At 41.6% G+C, this 23,502-nt stretch overlaps 1 protein-coding gene across 1 annotated transcript in view; it reads left to right on the top strand.

The window, feature by feature from the left end:
• Positions 1-8,440: 8,440 nt before the first annotated feature.
• Positions 8,441-23,502, top strand: part of LOC103805248 (cytoplasmic dynein 1 intermediate chain 1) — a gene marked incomplete at both ends in the record, with an annotated part of 45,942 nt that continues 30,880 nt past the window's right edge. Inside the window, 3 exons of the mRNA XM_009077888.1 lie at positions 8,441-8,530; positions 17,225-17,387; positions 18,637-18,736. Of these exons, the coding sequence (XP_009076136.1) occupies positions 8,441-8,530; positions 17,225-17,387; positions 18,637-18,736 (353 nt within the window). The remainder of the gene's footprint in view (positions 8,531-17,224; positions 17,388-18,636; positions 18,737-23,502) is intronic.

The raw sequence follows: 23,502 nt of genomic DNA, 5'->3' as shown, positions 1-23,502 counted from the left end.
GAGTGGAGAAAAGGGATTCAGCTAGAAGAGGTGATGACTCCAGTGGGGTGCTCTGCAGTTTAGTTCTCTGGGGACTGAAAAATGCTTTCAACCAGTGCAATGTTGCAACAGTCCAAAAGAGGAGAGAAAAATCCACGTCTGGTCTAGACCGACCAGAAACTAAAAACAAGGGACACTTTGAATTCTGAGACTCTCACCACAACTGAAAACTGTGCTCAGTCCAAGGAACTGGAAAATCAGTTTCTTGGGTTAGAGAAATGCTTCCCTGAAGAATCAGAGGCAGCTTTCCATTTTAATTGGTAAAGAAATTATTATATTCTGAAGCACTGATCCTAACATTTGAACCGGTGCAAAGGTTTGCAGTCAGGGCTACAAAGAGCTTAGTGAAATGCTACAGTAAAACAAACTTTTCTGTGACTTTTTTTTTTCCATTTGGCCGTGATGGTCTATCATTTGTCACAAAATGGAAAAATAAGATCTGTCTTCATAATGTATCAAATAGAAGTCTGACTGCAAACACAAGCCAGGAAGAGGCATAGGGATGGGAGCTGAGTGGTGTAACCCTAAATCAAGAGATGGTTATGAGAAATCATATACTGGGGGCCTGAGAATCCCCCAACCAGGAGTAATTGAATGTGGTAATTGTTAAGGAGAGCTTTAAGAAGAAATGTTGACTAAAAATTACTTATGGTGTGCTTGTTTTAAGAGGGAAGTGTAGTAAATTTCAGGACAAATTTTTAAGTGGCAATAGTACAGGCATGGCCTATGCTGTAGGCAAAATAAATTTTCTGAACTAAATGACTCCTCTCAGTCAGCCAGGCTAAGTGTTTGTTTTTGGGGTGAAATATGTATTTCCTTCATTGCGCTTGTACAAGGATAGCTGAAGCCTGAGAGGAGGACTCTAGGGATCTGGTTGTAATGGCTGGTAATACCACCTGCTCTTTATGGAATGAGGGGTGAAGCCTTGCAAAGATTTGCACTGCAGAACAAGGGATGGGGTCAGAAAACCCTTCTTAGATGTGGCAGAGATATGGGAATAGTACTTCATTTTGCGAGAATCAAGAAAACTTAGGGGTTTTTTTCTCTTAGTCATGCACTTTTAAAACTGGTATATTATTACTAGTCTACTCGTTAGGCTAAATATGTTAATTCCAGAGAAAAGTAACCTGCAGTCTTCTGTATTCTAGTGATAGATGTGTCAAACCTATTGTTTTATGAGTAAATTTTAAAACAATATATTCTTATTCAGTCAATATACTTGACTCTGGTAAAAGTAATATAATTCATACAACCTGTATTTTACCAATATGCAAAGCTTCTCTTACAAAAAAAAGCACCACAGCACTTCAAGATAACAAAAGATCAGTGGATTTTGAAGATGCTAGGCAGTCTGTTCCTGTAACAGTGATTCGTACTTGTTCTTGCAGAACTGCAGCCAAAGAACATACAGATCGACCATTTTCTTCAGATGATCAAAAAATACATATATGGAAAGCAAAGGAAGAATGTCATATGCTTCTGTTCAAGTCTTACAGGTGCTGTGGCCAAAGGGTGGTTCCAATTTTATTCTTTCTTTTTTTCTAGTGTTCTCTTTTCACCTGATGCCCACTGGAAAGCACGACTTCTCTGTACTTGTTCAGAAGGACATGATGGTGTGTTGGGAATATGTTGTATCAGGGATGAGGAACTCCACAGGGGTGACCTGGAACTTTTTTATGTTCCTGCAATGCACATTTCAGTATCTTTCTGGGTAGGGAGCATCAATACCTTGCATGAAAATATCCCTGCAAGATCCAGCTCACATGTAATTCTCATCTGAAATTTGTTGCCTGTTGCACAGAGCTTAGGGCAAGATCTGTTCACTTCTGGGTTTTTTTTCTCAGTATTCAAGACTACTCAGTCTTCCCTGCTTTGGCTAAATGAAATACATTTTAGGAGGTGGCTGCCTATTGCCAAAGAGAGCCTTCATGCAAGAATATTTCCATCTGGGATGACTAACATGTGCCCAGTGTCCGTCCAGTCTCACATCCCACTCTGCAAACAAAATCCACTGATGAATTAATTCTCTTCTTGCTTCAAAGGGCAGTCAAAAGATGAAAGTGAAAAACTGGACATGTTTCAAAAAATTACATTATATGAAAAATAGGTCATTCAGGCAGATTGCAAATCATGGATTTTCAAAAATGTGAAATGTCAAGTAGGCCTGTTTGAAAAAGTATGTGTTCCCTTGCTTGTTGCGTATTTTGCTAGTGATGGAAAGAACATATTCAAAAAAGAAAGACAGTGTTTTAACTCTCGCTTAAGATAATGCCAGAAATATTCAGCTTGTTTGGTCCAGGATTATGTCAATCAAATCACAATGCATTTGTCCTTGCTCAGTTTGTAGTTCTTTCATAACAGAAACAGCAAAATTATTTTGAACAGTTGTAAATAGAAAACTGATACAATGGTTTCTGGTATTTCATAGTTGCAAATATGGAGTCTGCTTCTTTTGAAGACACTTAGTTTTATTGAATGTGTCATATGCATGGCTGATCCTTCTCATGCTCTGAAGGAATGTTGATGCTGGTATAAAACCCCATGTAATAACCCACTGGCTTCTCATATATCAGTGACTCAGGCAATAAAATATATAATTGTGATGCTAATTAAATTGCTGTTTTAAAGCTGTGTCTTTAATAAAGGGATTGTTTGTACCTAGCCAGCGTTAAAACCAGAGCTGTCAGTCTAATTCAGTATAGGTGTCAATACTAAAAACAATACACAGAAGCTGCGACTTCTTAGGTAGCCTCAGAGGTGCAGGTCTAGGAGGTGTAAATCCTCCACTCAAGAAGAATGCACAACTGGCTGCCTGCTGTTTAACTGGTGCAATGTATATTAGCAGAGCAGAGGCCTATAATTACATAAATCCTCAAAAAAATTAGCTATTTAGTAAACTATTTGAGCATTACCAGTGCTACTGCCTAAAACTGGCAATCCAAAAATGGCAAAACACTATTCATCCCTAGAATTAAACATCCAAAAATGGCAAAACACTATTCATCTCAAGAATTAAAACCCTAAACCAATGTCATGTGCAGTCCTCTCAGATGTCATTATTTTTTCTAGTATTCTAGTTTGTCCCAAATGTGCCTGGTATGTTTTTATATGCTGTGAAAATAAATACAGTGGTTTAAAACCCTGGAAAGTTCAAGTAGGAAATAAATAGTCCAACACTGTAGAAATGCAGGGTCTGATTCTCTGAGATCATGTGTGCTCTCTGTGAACATTTGATCCATCTCAGCACATATGGGCATTTCTTCTGCAGGTGCCAGGGAATTAGCCATGTATTTACAAGGCTTGTCCCTACCCCCACCTCATCATTTATTACGATTGCACAATAGTGATCCATCCTCAATGTGGACAAGGCAAAGACCAAGCACAGAGCAGGCTCTAGGAGCTCCTAGTTAGATACCATTTGAAAATTAGTAGTTTACCCCTCAGATGTAACAAAACCAGGTTTGTAGGGAGATGTAATAGTTTTTTATTAGAGCAACTTCTACAGCTGAAAAAACCAGGCAAGCTTCTAGACAGACAAAACCACTTCTGGTCTGGAACAGAATAGGAGTATTCAAACTAAGACCAAGTTGGGAACAATTGCTCTGCTTTTACTTTGTTATGTTAAAGAGAGCACTGTTAGGACAGATTGGTCACCTCTTTGAGCCTGGAGAGTCATCAAGCTCTGAGTTAAGAAGAAAATGTATTTGGTTCAGCTATCTCAGTCTATATTAATCCCACATATGGCTCCACCAGCTTCAGTAGACAAACATTGTTAACCTAAGCATTTAATGATAATTTCCATTGAGGATTTGTTTATTTACAGTAAAAGGCAGAGTGGCCTTAGTGGGCAAGACTCTAGGCTGAAACTCTGAAGCCCACTCTCTATTCTTCCTTCAGCTGCTGGTCTACTGAGTGATCTATAGTGTCTATTCATCAGCTTCTCTGTGGTAAATGGGCATAACAAAACTGGTCTCCTTGCGAAGTCCTTTTAGATCTACAAAGGAGAAGTGTTACACAGCAGCAATACACTTCTTCATTACTAGCTTTTTTCATGTGGTTCCTTTAATAGACATTTGGGTTCTGATAGTGTTACACCCTGTTCTCTTCTGAACAGGCTGTAACACTACTGGTGCTAGTAGTATCTCTGTGTTTGCCAAATGTGACTATAAGACTCTACTTACTTGTGATGTAAGCAGTTAAAAAGTTGTTTATCTATACTCCCTAATATCAGATACTGCAATGGCAGATGCAATCTGAGTGGGCGCATGTGGAAACAAATAACTATGTAGATGCTCACAGATTCTCCAGTAAATGTACAATAAATCCTATCTTTGTCCCATTTAAATAAAACACAGGAAAATGAATGCTGAAGCATTTCCCACTATTATGTAATGAATGTGTATGTGCAGTCAAATGTACAAATGCATAACCATACTTAGGCACAATGCATACATTGGCATTAGTGTGCAATGTATATATATATAAAATATGGCAAATAAACATTCATGTTGCAAAGCCAAGCAACATTGGATAGTCCAGACTTCAGGCTTCTTGGGCAGTCTTAATTAGCCCTTTGGTGCAAAGCCAAGCAACATTGGATAGTCCGGACTTCAGGCTTCTTGGGCATTCTTAATTAGCCCTTTGTAATATGTAGGACAGTACAATGTTGCTCACACTATAACATGTAGGGCTTTTTCCCTTAACAGATTCTTGCTTCAGCCAGTCAATAGGGAGGCAGTTTTTTAACCTTTCTGGTTTTCATCTTACTGCATTATGTGCTATGGCCTCAGATCTCATCTTAGTGCACGTGATCCAAGTGTTGCACTGAACACAGAAAACATTAATGCTCTTCCAAGATTTTGTTTCTCTGTTGTTTCCATGACAGCATCTTAATATGCCTCAAATCCTGATGACCATATCTCTGCAACATATCTATGCAGGGTGAGAATTCTATTTCCTTTACAACGTTACTGCCATCATGCAAAAGCACTTAAGCAAGAGGGGAGAAAGGACAAAAACATCAGAATGCCAACTTTCAGTGAAAGCTGAAAGAAGGAGCTGTGGGAGCCTTTGCATGTGTAGAATTTCCCTAGCACCTCTGCTCAAAGCACAGGACCAGTTGACTACAGCTCTCAGCACTTCTGTATTTCAGGCCCCAGGTGTCTCTTGTTGAGCACCCAGAAAGTGAAGCCAAGCACTCAAGAAGGAGGAAATTCCAGAATTATGTCATCATGCCTACATGTGGGGAGGGGAATGGAGCTAATCGTGCCCAGGCAGTCCGAATTCTGGCATTTGCTAACATTTTAGCATTTGGCTCACAACCTTATCATTCTTTTAGCTGAGTTTCTCTGTGTCTGTATATACATTTCTCTGTAAATAAATAAGGACATCTGAACTGTGCCTAATCTGCTAAAAACTCTTGTACTGCCTTCTCAGTAAAACTAATTTATTGATGTGTGTGCCCTTGGAAAAAGGCATGGCATGTGTTGTAATAACCTTTGCTTATTGATCCTGGTGCAATTAAATCTAAAGAAATCTTGGGAAACTTGGTTTTGATTGTTCCCAGAAAAGGAAGGAAGTAAAGAAGATCTACCTTAATGGGCGCTGAAGTATGGATACATCCCCCTGCTCCAGCTGTGCCTCAAACATTCTTCCCTAATCTGCTTTAGAAGCAGGAGTAGGCTATAGGCAGGCAAATATTTTGACACCCAAAATCAGGGGGATCAAGGACTTCTAGGGGACAGGAATAAATCTGCTTTACTTCAATCTGAAAACCTTCTAATAAATCTCCAGTTCTTTGTTTGTTACATTGTCCCTATCCATTATCAGATTACAAGTGAGGCATTAAAAAGTATAGCATGAAGGCTCAAAAATCCCAAGATTTTCAATTAAATATTGCTTTATTTTTTGTTTGCTGCCTGTAAATTTTCTCAAACCCTTCACCTTCTGAAACTTCCCTGCACAAGCTGACAGGTTGGAAACAGATTAAAAATGGAAGCTGAAATCCATATGTAAACAGCTGGCTCCAGGAGCTGGTGCTCTAGGGAATGAAAACTTGCAATGCAAGACTCACAAAACTCTTGTGGGAGTTGGCTTCATTAGTATCTGCCATAAGTGTGTCTGTGTGCATAAATCTGTACACCACTGCGATCCTATCTGTGTGTGCATATGTACCTGAGGTTAGCAGATTAGTCACTCCCGGCTGCGCTGGTCAGTCCTCTCTCTTCTCACACTTCTCATCTTTTCTTTGAAACTGGGAGTGCCTCCCTCTTTCATACACCCCCTCTTCACTAGAGCTACAGACTGATGGCAGAGGGGCATTTTTTTACCCCTCCTATGTGTGTACAGCAGGAGAGCTCTTCTCACTGACTGCTGACTGCATTGGATGTTATCTTGTCTTTTAGACAGTGGGCAAAGCAATGTTTTGACCCTGCCAAAATGAAATGCCCTGGCTTGCTCTCCTAAAGCTCTCCTCTGTAGCCCTTCTATATAGGGTACTAGGGAATTACAATGGTCAAGGGAGGCATCAAAGGAAGTCATCGTAAGGACCCAACCTTTTTTCCACTTCAAGTTTAATGGTCTGAAAAATCCCTGATAAAGGAGTGGCATTCATTAGTAGTGTTTTTAATTCTGGAAATGCCTTCTCATCCATTCTGGATTCTTCTTCCCTTCCCAGGCTGGGAGCACATGGTTATCCCTTCTCCGTGTCAGCTGCGGAGATGACCTTTCCCTTTCTCCTCCCTGTAGTCACTAGCAGTAGGGGGAGCAATGGCAGATCTTATGCCAAGATTCCCTCATTTTCCCAAGAGGAAAAAGCATAGCTGTCCATGCTGAGACACTTCCTTACAGTATGTGGCTAAGCCATGCTCTCCAGTCAAGATACCAGCTAGCAACATATGCTCTGTGAGCTTCTGGTGGAGAAGTCCTGGGGTAGACAACATGGTGGGAATAGTATGGTGCCTAATACATTATTGAAAACAAAATACAGCTGCATGTTCCTGTTGGCTGAATGCAACCTGTCAGCACCACCGTCTCCAGAAGGTGCCACGTCTGATTGCAGCCAGCCTCTGTAGGAAAAGGTGCCAGTAGCCAAGCAGTTTGGGAAGCATGACATGTTTCCCCCGTCTGCTTCCAGGCTATGTTAACATGGCAGGTTAGAGCAGGGAGTGTGCCTGGAGATGCACCATGTCACAAGGGACTGTGTGGTAGCAGGCGGGTTGCTCAGGAAGCTGTGGAGGAACTGCAGTGTTTTTCCTAATGGCTGGATGCACCATGCCCAGGACAACATGTGTTCTCTCATGTGATGGATTGACACGGTTGCTTGCTATGCCATGATGGTATGTCAAGCTCAAAAATCACTCCAGAATAATTCCTCCATAGCCCACAGATTTGCTCATCCTAATTGTCGATTTGCTCATCCTAATTGTCGACAACTGTAACTCACTCTTTTAGGACTAGCTCTGTTTTCAGTCCTGGTAGTTCACTGAATGTAGTAGGCTGGGTGTCCCTACTCTCTCAGGAGTGTGAGTGGGTTGGATGCCAGCGCTGGGCACAGGAGAATGATCACATTACTGTAGCTGGGAACAAGTAATGTGTTAGGCTTAGTTATTTTGCTGCACCATTATCTTTCCAGTTCTGCTTGTATTATGTTTTGGTCTGGACAATCAGAACCCTTCTAACTTCAGACAAACATCAAGGAATGAATGGTTTGCCCTCCTGAATAAAATGAGAACATGTGAGAGTGGGGAGAGAGGGGAAGGGAGAGAGGCATTTGCATAGGTCAGGAAAGGTCATTAAAACATCTGGCAGTAGTAACTGACATGTGTCAGATTTTAGTGTTCATTAAATTCGTATTAATGCAAGAATGGTGCTTAAGCTCCAAATGCCACTTTTGGTTGCTGTGTTCTCCCAGTTGATGGTGATGACTTTTCAGAACTGTACCATGCTTGTTTGCTTGCTAGTGGCATCTGACCTGAGGTCAGATTTCTATTTAACCTCTTCCTGTAGGTCAAAAGACAAATTAATCTGGTGAGAATTGAATTGGAAATGAGGTGTCTGGATAGCAGGTGTCCTGACCGTGGAATAGCTGCCAGGCTGAAACATGTTTGTATCTGTCCTTATGCCATCCAACAAGTCATCTCTGAGGTCAGGGAGATATTCAGTTGACATCTGAGATGGGAAGTCGCTACAGGGAGCAGAAGTGGCAGGTGCCCTGCGCTAGCAGATTATCTTGCATTCTGGGGGGAAATGTGTCACTCTGAGCATAAATGTGTATGTTCCATCTATTGTGCACTTTGTTTTACCTGGGTTCACTGCCAGTTAATAATTGTAAATAAAACACACAATTCCCAGACCCTTTAAAGAGGAGAATCTCACAAATCTTTTTCTTCCTTTTTTTTAGAGGATGAAGATGATGAAGAGATGGTGGAGCCAAAAGCACAGGATGACTTGGAGACAGAAAATCAAGACCAGAAGCAGGAAGTGAAAGAAGGTACTTTTAAAAATGGAAAGGATATTGTTAGATGTTTAAAGGACTGAATTTTGCCAGTAGTTAGTCTCATAGGTAGTTTCCATTATTAATAACACTATGAAATCAACACAATCACCAGTTTTATTGATTCAAAACCATATGAATGGCATAAATTGTATCCCAGTGACTCAGCTGGTAGGTCTGAAAAGCTTGTGAAAGGCACAGGACTTCAGCTGTTTAGAAGCAGCTACATGTCCTTACAATGTGGGAACAAAGGAGAGATTCTTGGATCCCGGGACTGGTACTAATTTGTCCTCTGGCTCAAATACTCTGCTTACGTGGAAGATTTAAAACGCAAATGCCAGGCATTCCAGCAGCTCCATAAAGTTGGTTGTTCTTCAAAGGTACTTGGTGCCCATAACTGTCTGCCTGCTTGAGAGGGACAAACTTAAACCTAGTAGTAGTCAGGAGTCTTCCAGCAGAAAACCATTTCACTGGAAAATGTTTTTGTGGGAACTGCTTCAAGGGAACTTTAAAAAACCCCTCGGAGCCAGGCAGGTCCAGCCCTTCTGTCCATTTGTCTGGATTGAGGCACTCTTCAGGGTTATAAGAGACAAAAATTCAGGTTATTACTTGCTTCTGGTGCAGACAAGAGACACTTGCCAAAGTCATGCATGTCAGCACTGGACAGGGTAGATATGCTTGGTGTCTCTTTTTCTTCTCTTGGACCCATCCTGGTTTTTGAAGTAGAAGAAGGATGTGAAATTTGACTATTCTAGTATGTCAGTGGCTTCAACAGTCAAAGCTCAGCCCTGTGTGGAGTGGGGGGAAGGAGCTGAAACAGCAGCTCCAGTGTGAAAGGAAGTGGGTTTCTTCTCCAGCATTTCTTACCTCTGTATTACCAGGACTGCTCACAACACTGTTTACCCTCCTGAAAGATAACTTACTTCTTCAGGTAGTGCCTAAGTCACTTCTTGCTATGGGGATCATTATCAGGATTATTCTGTGATGTTGCTTTTGTTTCTCACAAGACTAGGGGGAAAATATGGAGTCATTTTACAGAGAAGCCTATGAAATCTTTAATTGTGAATACAGCAGTGGATGCTTCTTTCTTATCTACGGGAGACTGGTGTCTTTTCATCAGTGTCCAAAAAACCCTGAATCCAGTATGCAGTGCCCACATTTGCTATCCTTACACATTGAAGTGAGTTGCCATACCAGCTATACTGTTTTGATTATAAATTAGTCTTTCTTCCCTCTTCAGAGCATCACAGAAATGACCTGTGCCATAAATCCTACAGTTCATTGCTCATTAGGTCCCTGTAGAAACACAGAGGAGAAACCCACTCCTCCTGCTCCTCATCCTTCTGCTACTCCCAATGGCCCCTGCCATTGCTCCTGGGGCAGAGGGGAGCAGCAGTGATAGCAGCAACAGGAGTCACACAAGGGTCTGCAAAGGTAGAACTGAAAACATGAGCAAGAAATGTGGCAACATAGAAGAACTTACTTTTTTATGAAAATTACCTTTCCTTCCATAAATATGGGGTCAACTCACTTACAGGCTCTAGCCATCACTGGACCTAACACAGTATGTCTTTTACTGATGGCAACAGGAAGCCATAAAAAAACCCTATCAGTGTGCCTGGTATGTAAGCTGAGCTGCTGAATGTCCTCGTAGTAGTCAGCTTACAGCTGATCCCACCCCCATTTATTCCCACAGAAAGATAACACTGACACTTATACATGGGGAGAAAGCACAGACTCCTGCATGAAGAGAAGAAAAAATCTAAATACAATCCTGAACTGATTTATTTCACTTTTTTGTAGGCTTTCAAGTTAGCCTCTTACGTACTTTGCTGACCAACTACTACTGCCAACATCTTTTATTTCATTGCTATGTTATAATCAAGGGGCAGTGCTCCCCTTCCCTGCCTAGAGGACCCCCCAGGAGTGGTAGATCAACTGGACTGGTTTAGCACAGGTCTCAGACGCACCAAATGAAGGCTGTAAAAGCAAGGCACAGCTTGTTTTAGCAGAACCAGCTTTGTGAGGTGCTAACATTTGACTGGGCTCATGGGTGAAGAAAACATGCTCATTGCCTGATAGAAAGCGAATGTGACCTGCAGTATGTGTTGTGATGGATAAAATAGTGTTGTGCTGATGACTGGCATTAAATGCTGTGAATCAAATGAAGCAGTTGTCCCCAAACCAACACAGAATGGAGTCCCTTTTTTTTCTGTTCAGTGTCATTCTCTCTCTGTTGGCTTTAGCCCTCTTGCCCACAAAATCCCATTTTCCTCTCTGTTGTAATCACCCTTCTCATGTTCTGAGCAACATTCAGAGCTTGAAGCCATCGTTTGTGTTTCATGGAAGTGATTAAAACCATGTTACAAGTCAAACAGGAGTTTAGAAGAACATTTCCTGTCGGTGCTGCACTCTATGTGCCTACTCAGAATTAATAGCTTTTCTGCAAATTAGCACATAATGGGTTAAAAGCATGTTTATGTTGGCATTAAGTACTCTGGCTTCTTTTTCTCTGAAAGGCAAGACAATATTTTGCAAACTTTTTAAAGAATCTCTAATAGATATTATAGTGGCGCCATTCACACTGCTATATAGTAGTTAAGGCTGTGTCAGCACTTCCATTATGAATCCTGTTTTTCAGGGATTTATAACCCAGCCGTAAAAATTTGCTCTGGGCTGAAATTTGGTTTCAGCTCAGGGAGCACATTTTTTAACAGATTAAAAAAACTCAGCGTGGCCTTTTTTGAGTTATGGGAGTGTAAGAAAAAATCCATGGGAGAGAGAAGTGCAGGGAGAGAAAGGCAGACAATTTTTTTCATGAATATACCTCAAAAATAGGTCAGGATAAAAATTAAAGCTTGGATCCAATCTGTTCAACCTCCCTCTCTCCAAGCCAAAAGGACAGGGGTGCTCTATTTTTATAATGGCATTTTAAGAGGAAATGTGATTTTTTTTACACTGTGATTTATAGGTAGTCCAATTTAATTCTACAGACATTTATTGCATGCTTAATTTCCTCATCTTCCCCCTGCACACCCCAGAATTGCTCTACAGGGTTTGATGGGATTATTCAGCAGTCATGGGTGTTTGCAGAGTCTGTCTCAGCATCACACATTGCACCTGCACTGGGGCAGCCTGTTGGGCATAACACCTCTTGAGGAACTTCAGTGCCATGGAGGGCAGAGGAACAGATTGAGCCCTCCAAAGTGTTTCTGGAGTGGGAGGTGAAGAACTTACTTGTTGACCACTTGAAGCATATGAAGCCTTGGGACCACCTTGTGTTTCTCCATGGGGCTGCCCGTTGTCACCCATGTCTCAGGTGCATGTTCTCCTCATTGTTTTTGGAAGAACTGAGTGTGGGATACCTGACGGTGAACTGGGCTAGGCTCTGCTGGTTCCCAGCCCCTTCTGACCACATAAACAGTTTGGTCCCAAACTGTGGCATCAAATGGGCTGGGGCTTTCCACCACCAGAGAGCTCTGCAGCTCCACCTAAGGCGCCTCTTTGTGTCAGTAGAAACCACATGAACAACGGGACAGGCTGGGTCTTGAAAGTGGGCCTCAACCTGCATTTATCTGAAGCCATGGGTATATCCACAGATACTTGCATGAAAGGCTGTGATGGGGGAGGATGGGATCTGCAGCTCCAAAGACCTGCTGTGCCTGGCTCTTGCCCTGGCCCAGTACATGAGGCTCAGGTGTCCACGCAGCACTCTGTGCTGCCGGAGATGGTTTAGCTCTCAATAGCTCAGGCATCAGTATCAGAAAAGCAGAGCAGGTTGGGGTGAGGTTTGTAATAGCCAGTAATGCCACAGTTTCACTGCCACCAGCACCAGAGTGAGTTCAGTTGTGCCAACCCATCCTTACAACCCAGTTCAGGCATGCTCAGGGATGGTGCTCAGCATGGCCCCTAGAGGAGCAGCATCAATGGGAACAGCCCTGTATGACACAGATCTGAATTTAAGGTGCTGCAACTTGCTACTCCAGAATAAAAAAATCCCTAAATGCACCTCAAAAGCTTCTTTATATGTTCAGCAGTTATGCCGTGCAGGGTCTTGCCAACACAACCAAATATGACATATATCAAACCATTATATGTCACATAGCAAAGCAGGGTATGGCATATATCAAGCGAAGCACAAGAAAAACAAGAAGATCAGAAGCTATTAGCAGGCAAGGACTGAAAGCTGCCAAGAGCCTCTTTGCACCTTGCAGTTCTTGCCCTTTACATTTCGGACGTCCTTGTCGTCAGCACATCTAAAGTTTACATGGATTTCAATAGACGCTGAAAGAAATAATACAGCTCTTAAGAGTGTTTTGTTAATCTCCTTCTGTCTCTCGTTATATCTCTGGGTGCATAACAAGGCTGCTTCCTGCTTTACTGCTTTTATTAGTTTGCCCTTTCTTTCATTTGCTTACTCCTTTGGGTCTTTTTTTGTTGGTTTTTTTTCTTTCCTTTAATGGACTTCATTTCTCTTGTCAGGTTTTTAGGATTGCTGAGCTTCCAGGAGAATCTTTTTTTATAGTCTATTATAATTATTTAAATGTGGTTCTTATTGGTTGTTTGTTTGTTTTTGTAATGCCTTTTTGACTCCCTTGGGAGACAACTCAAATCCTGGCATTTGAATGTTTGTGAATTTCATCCTGCACTGTTATCCCAACTATTTATGTTATATTTACTACAAACATGCTTTTGACAGATGAGAAAAAGTCTGCATCAATTTTCCCTTAGTTCCTAAAGATTCAAGAAAATGTTTTAGATTTCCTTTTTTTTTTTTCTGTTTTGTCCAAAAAAATTTCTGGACTAAGGACATGATTTGAAATATAGTATTTCTGAGAGTCATGTTAAATTACATGAAATAATAAAATGCACCTATTTTTCTTAAATAAGTCTTGAATAAATTGGTTTTTTCATGTAACCTTCAATTTTTGTTACCTATTCTAGACCTTTCTATTCAGGCACAAACGCATAATGTCTTTCATTACAGATATACATCACATTTTCTTTGCCTGTGGTGTCCTCTGTGCATATATAACTGCATATTTATTTAATTTTAAATATAAACTCCGTTTTATTTTGTACAGTATTATACATTAGCATGGACACGAGGCTTCTTTAATACATGTTGTTGACCTCATAACCCCAGAGCTACCTGGACAGCACTCTGCTCGTGGGTATGTGATCCCATTGATGTCTCAGTGGTTTCATGGACAAATGGGATGCCCAGTGGCCGTTAGGCAGGACTTGGTGGCTGCACTGTTGGTTGTCCTGTCATGAGCTGTGTGGGGCTGCAGATGGGTTCAGCTCCTCTGGGTGAGATAAGAGCATAGGCATAACTGTTCATTAGAAAGCTATGGTGTAGAAACAAGAGCAAGTGATGGGTCTTCCTTTGTGGGAGCTTTCATTGCATTCCAGGCAATAAGCACGTAACTTCTAGCAGTGGTAAACTACACATTGCGCTGGGCTTTGTTAGACACAGAAGGTTAGATGTGGTTAGTTTGAGTTTTATGCCAGCGACAGCAGATACTTGAAGGCAAATGCTGTATTCTTACAGGGAATTTCTGGAGATATTGTCACACAGGTGTCTGTGACAAAACAAAACAAAACCCACTTTGATCAGTTACTTATGTTTCTCAGGGTTTTCCTTCAAGAGAGCCTGTCTCTTGGAAGCTGAGATCAAAGTCACTGTAAGCTCCCAGACTGGAAGAAAAATTGCAGAAAATTACATAGATTCTTTTTATTTTATTTGAGGTAATGGACAGACAGGGAGAAGGAACAAGGAGAAAATGGAAATGGCTCTGAAAGATAAATGGTTAGAAAGTCTTCATATTTGAAAGAACAAACCTGTCTGTTTTGGAGGTTTTTTGCTTATACTTCATGTATTTACAGTAGTTACAGCAATGTTTTACACTGGAAAAATAATGATGTTAACATTCTTGTAAGAAGAGATTGCCTCAAATAAAACTTCAGAGGCAGCCGAATGAAAGAAGAAAATAAGGTTAAAATATGAAGCTTAATATCGCCAAGGGGCATCTGGTGTGTCAGTCAGATGAATGAGGTAAGCTGATTTATGGCCTACAAACTTTAGCCAAGGTGTTTCTGATGGTTTAATAGACTGCTGGCCTCCCACAGATCATTGCTGACTGCAAGGGAGATTGTGCTGAGGTAGAACTACAATCATGTGTGCCTCCACTGCTTGTGAGCGCTCCACAGCTCCCAAGTTATTTATTTTTTGCCTTTTCCCTTTCTATTGATTTTTGGCTTTGTTTTCTTTGCCAGTTATAGGTGGCAAATGGCCAAGTAATAAATTTATATTTCCAAGCTGTAGAGAGGATTTGGTTTAGCAAATAATTTTTACCATTTGGAGCAGTTTAAAATGAGCTTTCCAGGTACATTTGCAGTTATTTTGCCCCCTTTTATGCCATTTTGCTGCATTGTCATGTGTGTTGTCTTTGATTCTCGGAAAGCAGTGCTTTAGTGGTGACGATGGGATATTGCCTCATTACAGCCTTCCTTGCCAGATGAGTTCCCTTAGTGCCAGTTACTATTCAGCAGTAGATGCTGCAATAGGTCAACCTGTACTTTTTGCTAGTCATTCTCTTTTTTTACACATGGTTTGCTTCTGTGTAAAGCACTTAGAGACAAACTATGCTTCTGCCTTGGTAACTGTGCTGCTACTCAGGGGACTGTGGGGGGGGACATAGATATTCTCTGGATGTGTGGCCCTCCACAAGGACCACTAACCTGCTGGTAGGAAACACAGGGCCAAGGCCATAGGAGGTCACCAAAGGCTAAAGTCTGTAACTTCTTAGCTTTTCTGTCTTCTGAGGGCCAGTTTGCTCCTCCACCTTTTGCATTTCTCCTACCCTCTATATTTAGCTCAGATGTAGTACATAGATTTTGTCTTTCAGAGCTCATGCTTTGGCTACTTGAGGCGAATCTAAGCTTGGTGATAGCAGCCTCTCCCAACCACAGCAACTCTGAAAGCAGATACACTGAAAACTGGAGGAGCTGAGTACTGCAGTAATGATGACCATGTCACTACTCCTGTCTGCTGTTGTGCCTTTCCATCCGTCCTTGCTCGAGGGGCTGGTGGTGGCATCGTACTTGGGCATTGGAGAGTATGAATCTGGTGTGAAACATGGGGAAATCAGATGGCAAGCAAGGGATACATCTCCCTGATCGCTGAAAGAAGCTGTGTGGCATGGCTCAGCACCTGGAAAATTATTTCAAGCTGCAGCTTTAAACTGTGTCACTCATTGTTGAATTAAACACTGAGATATGTATGACAGGGCTGGGAGTTAAACTTTGATGTATAGTGGGTGTTCTTTGAGCTGCTGAATTCCCTGTTTTGGCTGCTGGTGTTTTAACCCAACATAGCCTATGGAGACCACAAGGTCATTTTCACAAGTAAACACCTCAAATATGTAGTGTAAAGCCAAATGCAGAAGACCTTTGATCACAAGTTAAACTCTTAAGTATAAGCCTCTGTAATTTTGCAATAAATCTGTTTATGATAGGTTGTTTGTGTTCCTAATTATGAATTTGGAACAAAATTCTCTGTTAGCATAATTTCTATGATGTCAACAGAGCTTTTCATACTGGGAATTTGACCAAGGTTGGTTTGGTGTAACTGTGCAGGTACTAATGGCATTTTTTGAAATGATTTAAAAGCACATGTGGGCAAAGGCATAATCGATATACAATATTTCCACAATATCAGTATGACCCTGCTAGTGTAATTGAGAACAGAATTTTGCACCATAGCAATAGCAGCATGCTAATTTCCTTTCCCCCTGATGCTCATGTTTGAGTTGTAATTTACCAACAGGTCATTAAACTGATGGAGATGTTGCATTGGTGCACCCTACAAAGATAGTATTTTTCAAATGAAGGGCTATGCTGGAAATATTGGCTTGGAAAGAAAGGCTTAGCATCTCTTTGTACATGTAAAGAAGCATCTTGTGGAGGACAGGTTATCCTGACCGGTGCCTGAGATGGCACCTACCTCTCCCATGGCTTTGCATGTGGCTCAGTGACATTTGTTGTTCTGGGTTTTAGGATTGCTCTGCAAGGAATAACACTGCCATAAAGAAAAAGGCATTTGGCTGGTTGGTTTTGATTTTGCTGGGTTTTGATTTTGCTGCCTCAGAGAATATCTTTGGTTATTTATTTCATTGCTTTGCAAAAGCTCTGAAGCAAAGACAGAATTTGTTGGGGACACCAAGTAGAAATGGGAAGTGAAGGGAGAGATTATGTGAGCCTTTTTAATACAAAGAACTGTAGTATAAGTTAAGAAGATTATTTTATCTTTGGCTCCTCTGACAGCTCCCCTGTTACATAAGTGTTCTGATTTTTCCAGTTAAGTATTGCCTAAACGTCAGTCATGGCCATTTCCTGAAATTGGAACACTGAGTTTATTTAATTTGGGGGGTTTAAGTATTTTCCATTTCAGAATAATAAATATATAAGACATAAGATCTCTTCTATGTAAATGCTACATTCTGGGAATATACAGGAGTATGTTTAGATATACTAAAAACTTCTTAGTCATGATTTTAAGAGTAAAGCTTTGAGTTTCCTTCTGACATTGCTACAGCAAGCTTTCATGTCAAAAGAAACCTGCTGAAGATATTCATTGGGAAAGGAGTGAAATGTCATACTCTTAACAACGTCTTTTCATTTTCCAAGCTCCTCCTAGGGAATTGACAGAAGAAGAAAAACAACAAGTTCTACATTCAGAAGAATTCCTGATATTTTTTGACCGGACAATACGTGTAATTGAGCGAGCTTTGGCTGAAGATTCAGACATCTTCTTTGACTATAGTGGCAGAGATGTAGAAGAGAAAGATGGGTCAGTTTGGGGTTTTTTTTGCTTTTATAAGTAAGCTTTATAAAGATAATTCCAATGCCAGGAAACCTTAATTTTAAACAAAATTTAGCTTTTATGTAATTTAATTTTTATACGTAAGAAAAGGTTAAAATCTCTCTGTGAAAGTCTGGGTCACTTTGTCATCTGAGATGGGGGCTGGAACTGGATGATCTTTCAGGTGCCTTCCAACCCAAACTATTCTATGACTCTATGATTCTATGAAATTATTTTGAAAAATAGGTTCATGCTTTATTGATCTGGGTTTTTTTTTAATTTGACATAGTATTCACTTAGTCCAGCTTTTTGTTTCATTCTGGGCATGAAATTTCAAATTCTGAAGAATAACTGAAGTAGCTAAATGTGTGTATACACATGTATATGTAAATATGTGCATTCCAGTGGTGTACATGTGTGTGCTTAGGATGTATGTGTATGTGCTTGCAAATTAAAACTAATGTTTTTTATATTCTACTACTGCCTCAGGTCTGTAATGGATCCCCCTGTACTGTGCATTGTGGGGATGAAAATTATGATCTCCCAAAGTATTTGCAATCTAAATACATAAGACAAGAAGTGACAGCTCCGGTATTTAGCAATTGATAGGGGAGCACAAGCAGTAAAACCTGTTAGTAGGCGAGGAAATATTTTGGTTTCAACAGCTATGTATCCATTGAAGCCTTGTGGCAAATCAGTAGCTGTGCTGCACTGAAGTTACTGGAGGTTACTCTAGAGTATCATCCCTGTGGACCAGCTAAATGCATCAGTGTGGCAGTGCTGGACCAGCACTGAGATTCGGCCTGTCCTTATGATGCCAAACAACATCTGCTGTCTCCATCGCTGGGAGGAGGTGCTGTACCTTTAAGATTTCAGGAGTCAAAAGTAAGAGGGATTTGGTTATAGCTTGGAGCTGAAGGTTCAGAAAAGAGTGAGCTGGATACCAGGGCCATGCTCATCCTGAGAGACAGAGGGAGCAGAGATGGCCCAGGGTGACCTAGAAGAGTCAGGAAGGCAGTAAGAAATTAAGAAATGTGGTTTTGTGAAACAGATGTAAAATTTGTTCATTGGTGCAGATTCATTTTCAGCAAGACAATCAGTGAGAGCAATTCAATCAAGGTGGAAGACTTCCCCAGGCTGGGCAGATACCTGAAAAGTAGTCAGAAACTTCTGCATTGCTTTTCAGTGTTTGAACCCTGGTACCTCAAAATTTGTCACTTTGTTTGAATTCACACAGAGATGTTCAAGCAGGAGCCAATCTTTCCTTTAACCGTCAATTTTATGATGAGCACTGGTCAAAGCATCGTGTCGTCACCTGTATGGATTGGTCTCTTCAGGTAAGGTGTGCAGCTGGGAAATCCATTTTCATATCACTTCCACTTCTCCCTAACAAACTTACAGCCAACCTCAGTTTGCTCTTATTTATGCAGAGTAGGATGTTATTTTTTAGCTAACAGCAGGGCCATGTATGAGTGAATGCATGTTTCTCCATAAAGAAGAGTAAACCTGGGCAATAATGAAGTTGTCATTTTTTTTGTATATGTTACTTGGTCTTCAAAACCAGGATGTTGTACTAAAAGTCTAGGTTAACAAACCTACTAAGATGGAGTCTTTACTTTTCCTCCCCTCTACACTCCTGCACCACATGGAAATTTTTTTGGATGAAAGGTTTAAAATTAAATTAATTAAAATTAATTTACTAAATATGTAGCAATTGATTTAATAAATAGTAGTATATAAAATAAAAAGAATAGTGAGAAAAAAATCATTTTTCTAATATACTAAAACTAAAAATCTGAATGTATCTGAACAACTTGAAAAGATTGAAAAAATGTCTTTCAAAAAATACCGTGTCCTCTCTTCAAGCAATGGAAGAGGAGGTTGCAGCTGCCCAGAGGATATGCTAAAGCAGTGTACCTGGACTGTATCATGTTTCTGTGCACCTCAAAGCATTGTCATATTGCAAAATAAAACTGATGATAGAGCTGCTTAAGCTTTCCAAAACCTATATAGTCAAATCAGCAAAGTACAGAAACCAAGTTAATTAGTTACTCTATTGGAGAGCTAGGATTAGCACATACACACGTCATCTCAGGTTCTGTTAAATTTATTTCAATCTAGTTTCACTCCAGCCCTCCCCATCCTCTCTGTTTCATCCCTGTTAGCCTGTTCCTAGGTTCCAGCCTGGAGTTAAGCATCTAATTTCCTTGGGGAGAGAATCAAGGACACTCCGCCCCGAAGTCCACAATACAGATGTAACAAAACTACTCTAAAAAGACATGGAGTTTAAAAATGCAAGCACAAGCCAGTCTGCCTAAGTTGGCCCCAAACCCAGCCTCAGGTCTGCCCTGGGGTCTCCAGTGCCCTGGTGCAGCCTGCTGTGGGTAGCAAAGGTGTTGTAGATGTAGCTTAGCCCAGTATTAAGAATAAGTTTTGTTTAATCTTAGAAGTAGCTGCTCTTTCTGCACCACGTTAAATGTGTGTGTAGATGCAGCGAGTGCTCAAGGTCAAGTACGTAAACGGTGCACATGGGCTGGAGAGAGGCAGTGGATAAGAAGCACAGTGACTCTCACATCCATCCTTCTCTCCTTTCACTTGAAATGGCAGCAGAGCTGCTTTCATCCCTCCAGGTACTTCTCAGGAGCAGGGAGGACAGGAGTCAGAGGGTCCCAGCAAGTGTGGCTGGTAGGCTGAGCAGATCTGGGTGGTACATGACAGCCAGCAGCAGAGAGGCTTCTTGAAATATCCAGCTCGCACCCTGTGTGCAAACTGAAGGATTTATACCTTTGCTTTCATACAAAAATATCAGCCTAACAACAGGTATGCACTATTGTGATGTGGGTGGCCTTTAAGCACATATGGATTTCCACAGAAATCAAATATAAGCCTGAGGAAACACTTATCTTAGGTTGTTCACTTGTTCAGGGGCTGGAACATGGAATTCTTATCTGATATTTTCCTAACAGGCAGCTCTTACTGTATTCCCAGGGCAGCAAGAAAAAAAGCCGCCTCAGAAGAGCACTGCCAAATGTAATTGCTCAGCCCCTGGGGCTCGAAGGCATGTTCTGCTTCCCACCTCTTTGTTCCAGGGTGGCCCCTCCTGCCTTCCCCTCTGTTAACTCCTCACACTCAGCTCCCTGCCACCCCAGTGGGGGCTCCTCTGTGCCAGGGGCCTCTGCATGCTGCTCTACAGCAGCTTGGGAGGATGGAGTTGCCTCCTTTCTTGCCTGCTTTGAGTCATACCCATGGGGCAGGAACTGGAGCCGGACAGAGGTATTTCACCTAACCACTAGCTCTGCTTCTCACCCATGCTCTGGGACATGACAGCGTCCAGTGTGCCAAAGGGTAACTTGAATAATCATGGGAACTGCAGAACACATTGCTCAATTTTCTGTGATAAAACTGCTGCTGCGAAACAGCCTGGAGGCAAATAGAAACTTAATCAAACAAAGGACATTGATGCATTGATTAAACAAGTTATTCTGTTCCCAGTCATATGTAAAATACAATCTCAAACATGTGGGATCATTCATACCATTAAAGCTAACCCACTAGCCCCTTGATTCTTTCACGGAGCAATGGGAAAATGGCTTAGATGCTTCATCAGTGATCTTAGGGAAAGGCCCAACAGACTGAGAGTAAGCACAAAGCTCATCTAAAGCCAAGAAAACCATAGTCTCAGGGACAGTGACTTGTCTATCTTGACTCTCAGGCAGCAGCCATCAATGCTGTTTCCCACAGCCCAGAGGAGGCCACAAAGTTGATAAGAGGACTGGAGCATCTGCCCTATAAAGACAGGCTGAGGAAGTTGGGGCTGTTCAGTCTGGAGAAGAGAAGACTGAATGGAATCCTCATAGTAACTTTTCAGTATCTGAAGGGGTTACAGGGAAGCTGGAGAGGGACTTCTGTTAGGAGCTGCAGTGACAGGACAAAGGGTAATGGATGCACGCTGGAGGAGGGGAAGTTTAGGTTAGATATTAGGAAAAAGGCTTTTACTGTAAGGGTGGAGAGACACTGGCACAGGTTGCCTGGGGAAGTGGTGGCTATCTCAACCCTGGCAGTGTTCAAAGCCAGGTTAGATGAGGCCTTGAGCATCCTGGTCTAGTGGGGAGGGGTCCCTGCCCATGGCAGAGGGAATTAGGACTAGATGATCTGTAAGGTCCATGCCAACCTCTAAAATTCTATGATTCTATTTCCATGTTGTTTTCAGTTGCAGCCACAGGACATGTGGGCACCTGGTGAGGACTGAAATTCTGTAAATGCAAGTTGATTGAGTAGAGCAGTGAGTGTGCAATGCCAGAGTAGATTTAGGGTTCTATACTCTTCCCTGTTTTTTTAAGAGCCAAAAAAACTCATAATGGTGTTAACCACCTAGGTATGACCCCATCATCTGTGAACTTTAAACTGTATTTCCAGTCAAATACGTAAACGGATTGCAAAACCTACATATATACCAGCAAGATTTGAGTCAGTGTTTGTTTATGGCCAGACGTGCTGCCAACCATGCTCGCTAAACTTCCCAGGAGCACGAACCAGCCCCAAAGTGCCTCAAAATTGGTACTTTGGACCTGGTCACACACCCTAGCTGGATGCAGTCATGCTGGCAGAAGAGCTTGTTGCTTCTGCCTGCCAAGGTATCTGCCCTTTCATGACTGCAGGCTCTGCTGCGCGCATGAATGGTACCCAACCTGTTCAGCCAAAACGTGATGCCCTTTCAAGAAAATGACTGCACATGCTGTTTACTTGGACCTGGGCCAATGTGGGACGAGAAGGTTCAGTAGAGAAGCTGAGCTTGCTATTCAGAAGTGGTTGTAATCTCTGTTGCAGGAGAGAGAGAGAGAAGAGAGGGCTGAAATGGATGAGAGCAGTGGAGGGCAGGCTGGCACAACTGTGTCCAGGGAGGTGGTGTCTCAGGTGTGGGATTGTTCCATCCTCAGGTCTCCCTCAGTTCTTGAGGAGGGAGAAGAGCTGGTCGGTCTGTTGCATCCTCTAAATCCCATGCAAGTGAATTGGGTGCTAAATTGTCCTTACAAGCTGTGCCAGCAGCCAGTGTCTGCTGGGATGTATGTACAACCCAGTCAGAGATGCCTTAAAATGGGACAGAGGAGGCTATGGTGGCCATGTGTCATTGCTGATTCTTCCACACATGGGTCCAGGCTCATTTGGAACGATGAGCTTGAATAGAAAAATCATCAGCTCTGTGATACATTATCCATGGAAGGGTACAGAAAGTGGGAAGTAACAGCTGCTGATGGCAAAAGTTACAGCTGTGTGCATTATTTCTTCCAAATGGATTTTGAGAGCAGAGAGATCCAAACCCCAATAATAATGATATAAAGGGTGGTGGTTTGGTTTTTCTTCAATTGTTAAAATGCCTGGTGTGGACCAAATTCATAGCTCCTAACTGGCAGTTTCTTTGTCCAGCTTCCTTCACATCTACCGGCTGCATTGTTCCCCTGTAAAGCGGTGAATGGTTTGGCAGGAATTTACCTGGGAAATACAAAAAGTGACAATAATTTGCAGATATTATTGATAAATTTTGAGGCAAAGCATTTTTAATTTACATGAGGAGAATGTAAGACTTGCATAGCTTGAGCTGCTGGCTTGTTGGTCTGCAGAAGCCACATGCTTTTCTCAGAACATGCCATGAGGTTCACTGCCTTATTTTGACTAGAGAGAAGGACAGAGGTTGCCAGAGGTGCTTAGTGTCAAACATGTAAGAGTGGAGAGCTGGGAGTTATTGTATAGACAGAAAGTAATTGATGTTTTGTAGACAAATTGTTACTTCTTATGATGTTTTGAAATGATGCAAGGTCATAAGCAGAATGTGACAATCTGATTTTTCATATATCACGTGCGTGTGTATATAAACAAAGCAAACACATACGTGTGTTGCATATCTACTTCTATACAACAGTGGATAATGGTTGTACAAGAAAATATGGATCTGATTTTAGAGTGCTCATTGCATCAATCTTACTGAGTCAGTGGAATTCGAGGTCACCCTGTGCTTTACAAGATGACCTCAGCATCTTGCAAAATTGAGCTTCTGTGAAGAAAATGTTTTGTTTGCCATTTGAATCATCAAGAAGAGCTTTCAAGT

This window comes from Acanthisitta chloris, unplaced genomic scaffold (genome assembly GCF_000695815.1).
Source record: "Acanthisitta chloris isolate BGI_N310 unplaced genomic scaffold, ASM69581v1 scaffold8517, whole genome shotgun sequence".
Taxonomy (NCBI): Eukaryota; Metazoa; Chordata; class Aves; order Passeriformes; family Acanthisittidae; genus Acanthisitta; species Acanthisitta chloris.
Note: the sequence above shows the minus strand (reverse complement) of the source record. Positions and strands in the feature narration are given on the sequence as shown.